General features: G+C 51.5%; 1 protein-coding gene across 2 annotated transcripts in view; it reads right to left on the bottom strand.

Moving 5' to 3' along the window:
* The window catches only part of Lmo4 (LIM domain only 4), a 16,814-nt gene extending 9,666 nt beyond the window's left edge, over nt 1-7,148 (bottom strand). The window contains exons 1-2 of one of the 2 annotated variants that reach the window (XM_021157962.3): nt 6,702-7,148; nt 3,677-3,915 (exon numbers count right to left, since the gene is read on the bottom strand). In XM_021157962.3, coding sequence (XP_021013621.1) covers nt 3,677-3,912 — 236 coding nt within the window. In that variant the 5' untranslated portion in view covers nt 3,913-3,915; nt 6,702-7,148. Of the gene's footprint in view, nt 1-3,676; nt 3,916-4,107; nt 4,252-6,701 lie in introns of those variants that run through there. The other variant, XM_021157963.3, reaches the window with a different exon arrangement.
* Between the last annotated feature and the right edge of the window lie 480 nt (nt 7,149-7,628).

Genomic DNA, 7,628 nt, shown 5'->3' with positions numbered 1-7,628 from the left:
CTTGGTTAATTCAGAGTAACAGATCTGCCCCCAAGTGAATTGGAGGCCTTGAATTAATTCTGTTATGACAAATCAAGATAAACGTTCCCCCTAAATTGCATGCGATTTAATTAATTTTTGAGATCCTGGGTTTTTTTTTTCCTAGCTAATAGTTCACATGCTCCTGTGCTGTCATTGTGCTTGAGTGGGCAGACTTCAAAGTGATATTAAATAACCAACTATTAGATTTACCTAGCACGTCCTATTGGAAAAGTGCCATTTAATTACCTAGCCTGTTCAATTAAAGGGACAGCATTCTCTGAATATAGCAGCTTGCTGTTGATTACCAGGGAAATGAACTCTCTGCCTGGCGGCTTCTCCTTGCCTAACGCGAATCCCCTCCCCAAACACACCCTCCACCTCTGGCCACCTTCAAACCCCTTGCCCGGGCCCTGAGCTCAGCTCACTGCGGCTGCGGGCGCCACGTGAACCGCCCGAGCGGAGTCGGGGACACCAGCGCCACCGCGCCGGCTCCTGCCCTGCGCTCGCCCCCTCGCGGCCCCGCACCGTGGACCTGGCCCGCCACCCACCCGCTCGCCTGCTCTGACCGGAGCCCCACCCGACGGCGTCCGAACTTCCTCCTCTGGCCGCACTTTCCGCGCCAGTCACCGGGCCCGAAGTAGGGGTACAGAAAAGCGTGTTGGGGGGAAAGAACCCGAGTTTGCAAAGCTCCTCGATGGCTCTTGGGTGGAGCCGAGGGTTCGGGAGCCGCGGGAGGGAGGGGGCAGCAGTAAGGTTCCTCGACTTCGGGGAGGTGGAGGGGTCAGGCAGACGTGGGTCCCTTTAAGATCTACCCTCCCCCTCCTCTCTACACCCCGCTTCCAGCCTTTCCCTCCCTCTCTTAGAGGCCAATTTTGTTAATTAAATGTTTTGTTTGCGACGAAGCTCTCATTCATTGCGGACACGTCATTCGGAGTAGATCTAAGCCAGAGACCAGATCTCATTAGATAAAGCCCATCAGAACTAAGAAAATGGAGGAGCCACTAATTAAAGCTTTTAATTGTGCAGATTCGCTGCAGCAAGGCCTCGGCTTTATCTGAAATCTTGGGAGGAGAGGAGGCAGAATCCCAGCTCTGCCCAATCGACACTTGGCCACGGAGAGGGGGAGGGAATGGGGGGTTGGGAATGGGGGAAAACAACACCCCCCCCCGCAGCTTTTTAGCCAAATTTTGGTGGTTTTAAAAAAAATAAAAATAAATTAAAAAAAAAAACAGCAACAAAACAAAACCCCCTCAAAATCAGACAGGGTAAAAGCCCCTAATCTAATTGCCGGGTGGTCCCAGCTAGGCAAAGGGGTCCCTCTTCACCTGAAGATCTGCAAAGGGATCCTTCAAATCCTTTCAATCTTAGTAGTCCTCAGGCTTTGAAGAACTAAAAGCTCCCCAACAAGTAGATTTGGGGGCGCCTGGGAGAAGGGTATGTGGGAAGGGAAAAAAACTGGAAAAACTGCCAACACATTCTTCATTTTCCCACCCTTTGGGTTCCTTAAGTGTCAGGGAGAACAGCATGACTTCAGGTGTCTGTGGAGCTGGACAGGAAGCTGGGCTTGGCTGGCCCTGATCACAGTGTGAGGCTATCCATGATCCATTTGGCACTGAACTAGAATTTGTCTCTCCCGGGCAGACAAAAGTTTCTCAGAGTAGCATCTAGTTCTAGAGCAAGGCTAATTCGAGTCCACAAGTTCCGGGGCAAAGAGAAGCAAGACTCCAAGATTATCTAAGGGTTAGAGCTGTATGTACGTCCTCTATTAGACCCCAAGAGAACACCAAAAGAACATTTGTCATTTGAACCCCAAGAATAAGGAAAGAAACGGACTTCATTCTCAGGAAGCCACTTGCCTAAACTTGTCCCATGGGAATCCAAGTGGTCCCATCTCCTGTTCATTAGTGGTAATCAGAAGTGAAGATAGGCTTTTTTTCCCCTTTGAAGACACTTGAAGAGATGCAACTGCACCTTTCACCAAATCTTAACTGCACGGTCAATTTTTTCACTTCAAACCACCATCCTTTCTTAGCATACTTTTTTGTCTCCACTTAATTACAATACTGTCAAAGCTCATGGCATGGCTTGGAACGAGAACCAGAAAGCATTACACCCAAGCTCCTGCTGATTTTCCAACACTTACTTCTAAAAGAACACTTAGTGAAATTAATGCAGCCATATTAATTTAAAAATAAAAGTCTTCCCCCCTCCCATGTTTCTTTCACTTGGCTGAAGATGCCCGCAGAGCGGGTACAGGTTGCCATTATCAGAATAACCAAACCTCATTTTACTCTGATACCACCGGAGGAGGCAAACACACCCATACTCCCATACTCCCGCACCAAACTGCACCGGGATCTTGGGCAGCAGTCACCAGCCACAGATAAGGCCAACCACAGCAGGGTTAAACTTTGAATAAAATATCCCACCCACTGATTTACCAGCTTTAGGAAGATCACTGCAGAAAAGGTTCAGAACAGACACTTAAATAGAAGGAAATTCTTTAAAGCGTGTGTTTCTTTTTTTCTCTCTCTAGTTGTATTGGTGTGGTGTGTGTGTGTGTGTGTGTGTGGTTTTTTTTTTTTTTTAATTACTGGATGTTGAAACAGAACACCTCCTAGAAGCATTCAAGTGCGACAGTCTATCAAACCATTTACTCAAATTAAATGTGTAATCCTTCAAGTGCCTCCTTTCAAATTAATGAGTTTAAGTAGCTTGAGTTCACCTGAAAAGATCCTATAGGCACCTGACCTCCTGAATTCTTTCCATTAGCTGCCCTGAAGCCTGTTGGAAAAGACTGCTTACAAGGACATATGACTGTTCCTATACATTACTTTAAAATGCTAGATTAGCATAATCCTATCCTCTCTTTTGGGGATCAAGGCAGTGCTACAAATGGCAACAACAACCCAAACCTCAAAGGGGAAAGAAAGCGCGCGCGCGCGCGCGCGCACACACACACACACACACACACACACACAAATTCTCAACCAAAAACCTCACACCAACAGTGAGCACGCCAAACCTTTCCAGCAAGCCTAGGAAGAAAAACACTACCACTAGATCTCAATTTTATTTTATTAATGTTATTATTATTATTATTTACTATAAAAAGAATTACAAGTCTTTAAACTGATGGGTAGTCAGTGTTTCTCACAAGGAGCACTAAGAATGAGTCACGGCGCTCTGCTCAAAAAAGTTAAAAAGTGCTTATGTAAATATCATAATTAGCCATCACTAGAGAGGAATAATTTCTCACTTAACTGCACTTTTATTTTTAAGTAAACCTTTTGTCTCTGAGCAGCTATGTGAGTCCCCTCCTAGCTCGGGGAAAGCACCTGAACATTTTAGATACCCTTACTTTTAACCTGAACCCCAAGCTGAGGCTACACTTAGAATTTAATCCAGGGGGTGCTCCACCTTGTACACCTAACCACCAGACCAGAGTTTTTAACCATAGTTTGGCATCAAATACTGTAAAATTAACACATGCTTTCTTGAGTCCCTTAAATGCTGCAAACTAGAGAGTTTTCGCTTTTTAAGTGAAGTCCTTCATGTATTCCCACAGATGTCTGCTCCTTCCTTAAACCCCTGGTAACCCCTGGCCTTGCTCCTGCTGGGCTCGCCCATCTGGCTGAAAGGCAGCCCGACTTACCTAATGTAGTCATTTCTGCAAAGGATCATGCCGCTCTTGGTGTAACAGGACGTGCCGATGTCGCCCAGCTGCGCCTGGCAGCAGGAGCACTTGAGGCAGCGGCTGTGCCAGTAGCTGTCCATGGCATAGAGCAGAAAGCGGTCCGCGATCTTGCCCCCGCAGCCTGCGCAGCGCTTCCAGGAGAGGGAGCCGGCCGTTACCGGGGGCGGCTGCGAGCTGCTGCCCGGATTCACCATGGTCTGGAGAGAGAGAAAGACAAAACGGGCGATGCAAAAGTTAGAAGTCGATCGCAGGGCGCCTGAAGCCTGCGCGCTCCCCTCCTCCCTCCCCCGAGTGGCTTCAGGAGAAGCAGCAGCAGGGCCAGGGCGGGAAGGAGGCCGATCGGAGAGAAGGAAAGAAGGGAGGCTCGCCGGCAGCAGCCGCCTGTTTACTTTTCTCAAGCTTTGTTCTGGGGCCACGAGCTGCTCTCAACTTTCCAAAGCGCTTGCTGCTGACAATTTCAGCTCGGGGACTGTCAAAACTCCGAGAGCTAGGCTCCGTGGCGCGCTCCACCCCTCGCGGCGCCTCCTCCTCCTCCTCCCCCTCCTCCCAGCGCCCGCCTCCGCCCGCTCCTCCCGCTGCCGCCCGCCTCCAGCAAATGAGGGTCAAACCCACCCACCGCCGCGCCCGGCCCCTCCCCAGCCCCCGCCGAGCCCCGCGAGCCAGCCGCGGGCCGCTGGAGGTGGCCGCCCCGCCGCAGCCACGTTCCCTCCCGAGCTCTGCCTAGGGAAGTGAGGCTGCAATTCACAAGTTGCAAATAGTTCGGGGGTTTCGGCAAGGCCAGGGCTGGGGGGAGATGGGCGGGGGGAGAGGAGGAAGGGAAAGGCCGAGGGGGAGATGTAGGTGGTGGGAGGGGAGGCAAGGTGGCGAGAGTGTTGGGGGGGGGGTGTGCTGGGTGTAAAGTTGCGAAACTGGTTTTTCGTATTTTAAACAGCACCTTTCACATGCCATTGTGGTGACCGCCATCTCCCATTATTGTTCCAAATCTCATTTCATTTTGAAGATCAATGAGTGTTTTCAGGACACAGGCAAGGATAATAGATCATTGAACTTTAGGATGCCTGTTAACTTCCTATACAAACACTCTCCACTTTGGTCTCGCTAATCTGCCCTTGATCAGCAATTTAAATGCGAGAGCTTTGTTCCTGGGGGGGGGGGGGTATAGATAATATGCGAGGAGGCACTATTGAGGCACACACAAGTTAAATTCAAGCCAGTCTTGATGTCACGAAAAACTGCTTTTAAACATTCTCTCTCATTCTCATTCTCTCTCTCTCTCTCTCTCTCTCTCTCTCTCTCTCTCTCTCTCTCTCTCAACTGGAGTAGAATATAGGAATCAATTTATAAAGCTTAGCTTAAACCGATTAATTTGTTGCCTCCAATCCGGAGTCCAATAAAGTCCTAGTGTTTCTCCAGTCACTTATTCTATAAAAAGATCAAGTTATTTACTGCCAATTAAGCAGCTTGTTTTGTCTTTGTCCTCTGTAAGGCGAGAGTGCGGGCTCCCCCAGGCTCCCAGCTATCTGCTCAAGACATTCAGCTGATACCTCAGAAGGGAGAGGGCGAACTTTGTCTGTCCCTAGCCCAACTTCACTGCTGCAAAGAACCGGGGTGAGGGAACGAAAGAAGGACTCTGGTTCCTTAAATAGGCCGATTTTAAACACATTTCCTCCGAAAGAGTCCCGGAACGTGTGTCCAGTGACCGCACAATAAACCAGAATAAGAACTGCACCAATTAAGCTGTAACAAAACCCCGAGACTCTGGAACCAGGACCGCTCTAAAACCCATTAGCATTGCATTTATCCGAATGCATCATACCTTTATGTAAATTGATTTCTCTGATGCATTTACTCGAGGAATTGCTTTTTGTTACAATTTCAGCTCTGACCCAAATGAATCTGCATTTCCTGCCCTAGGTCTTTAAACTGTACCCCCCCCTCCCCAACGTTTTAATCGCTCCGAATTCCTTTTTTAAAAGGGAGGGGGAAGGAGGAGATTCCAGGCTGCTCCCCGCCCCCATCTTTAGTGAGAGGTAAATATATATGTATATTTTTTTTTGAAAAGGAAACATTACACTGAGAAAAGCATCCAGTAACCCCATTAGCTAAAGCTCTTAAGGACAAGCAATACCTTAATGCTGATTAAATCTAAAAGAGATGAATCAAGAGGACTGACCAGAAACTGACTCCCCTGATAACTAAGGACGGGCCCTCATCAAGTTTCATTTAGAGTTGGAAAAAAAAAAAAGAAAGCTTTTAAGTTAAATAGGCTTATACTCTAGTAATTACATAGCCAAGCAATTTAGGTCCTGGGATACTCAGTGAAATAGAAAGCAGAGCTGGCAGCTAGAGGCAAAATCTGCCCCCCTTTAACAACGTCTCTGGTGTTTTTTAATGGAGACCAAGGGAGGGACAAACGTAGCGCTGGCCATTTGTAGTACAAAAATGGATGCTTAATTCATGTCTTGATTTTAATTAGGTGATTCACCGGATTTCTCCTGGATTGGAACAAAAGACTTATAAGCCAAGAGGAATTCTTTTTAAAAGAATGAGCAATGCCAGCTCCTGGTCACTTAGAGCTTTTCGGTCCCTGTTTCAAACAGTGTTGGGGGGGGGGTCTTGACTATCGCCCCCACCCACGCACACACCACTTCTCATCTGAGCAGCCCCTGCCTTTCCTTTAGGAACTGGAACTGCCCCCAGCCCTCTCCAGGGTCCCCACCAGCCCCGTCTCCAAGAAGAACCCTTTTGTAAGCAAGGAGCCGCTACAAAGCTGGCGGCCCGGGGCTGCCCTCCTTGCTAGCTCGCAGGCCGGCCTCGGGTAGTTTCAGACTCACGCATTATCTTAGGCGACGTATTGTTTACTTGCAATTTGGGACGGTCAAGGGAAGGAAGCCAAAGAAAACAGCCCCGGCCCTGATCAGTTCCCCCCTCCCTCCCTCCCTCGTCCCCTCCGGGCCCGCGGCGCCCCCAGCCACCCCCTTACCTGCTTCTCCCCTATATTGCAACACTGCAAGAGGCGGCGGCGGCGGCGAAATGCGAGCGGAGCCGCTCGGCTTCCAGGGCAGGGGCGCCGGGGCTGGCGGAGCTGGAGGGAGGGAGGGAGTTCTCGCAGAAGCAGGAAAGGGGAGGAGGGGGCTAAGGGCTGCTTTTTTTTCTTTTCTTTTCTTTTTTTTAATCGCGTGGCTCTGGGGCGGGTAGAGGGAGCCCCACGCTAAGTGGCAGGCGGCCGGGCGAAGAAGTGTCAAGTCTCAGCCCGAGGGTCCCGGTCCTCAGCCCCCGGCTGCGCGCGAGCAGCTGCAGGCTCCCTCGGCCCGGCCCGCGCGGCGCAGCGGCAGCCACTGCTGCAATCGCGGCTGCAAGTTTGGCAATGTGGCTTCACTTTGTACGCGCCCCCGCCCCCGCCGCGCCCGCGCTCCTCCTCCTCCGCCGCCGCCTTCCTCCCGCCCGCCCGCCCGCTCGGGGCCGCCGGCGGCTCGGCCGAGCTTCCCCCTCCCGCGACCTGCGGCCCGGGAGCGGCGGTGCAGGCTCGGTCCCGCGACCCGTACGAGGACGCACGGAGTGGGGAGCTGCGGGCCGGCCGGGAGCGCTGGACCGATCGGCTGCCCCGCTGCTGCTGCCCGGCTCGGAGGCGGCGGCACGGGCCTCTAGCCGGCTCGCTCGCTCCTTCGGCGGCGCTTACACATGTGTTACTGACAGAGCAGAATCCCAACTACTCCCCGGCTCTGCCGCCGACGTCAGCGACCCTCAGCCACTGGGCGGCCGGATTGTTCAGGCGGAATAATAAAACCTGCCAATCCGGGGAAGGACAAAGGGTGACTGAAACGAGACTCGGGGGGCGGGGAGCGAGGCGGGCGACTGAGCCGGCCGGGCCCGGGAAGGCGGGGGGCCGGGGTCGGGGGACGAGAAGGGA

This window comes from Mus caroli, unplaced genomic scaffold (genome assembly GCF_978045245.1).
Source record: "Mus caroli unplaced genomic scaffold, Mus_caroli_1 scaffold_3, whole genome shotgun sequence".
Classification (NCBI taxonomy): domain Eukaryota; kingdom Metazoa; phylum Chordata; class Mammalia; order Rodentia; family Muridae; genus Mus; species Mus caroli.
The sequence above is the reverse complement of the archived record's forward strand: the minus strand, read 5'-3'. Positions and strand labels throughout refer to the sequence as shown.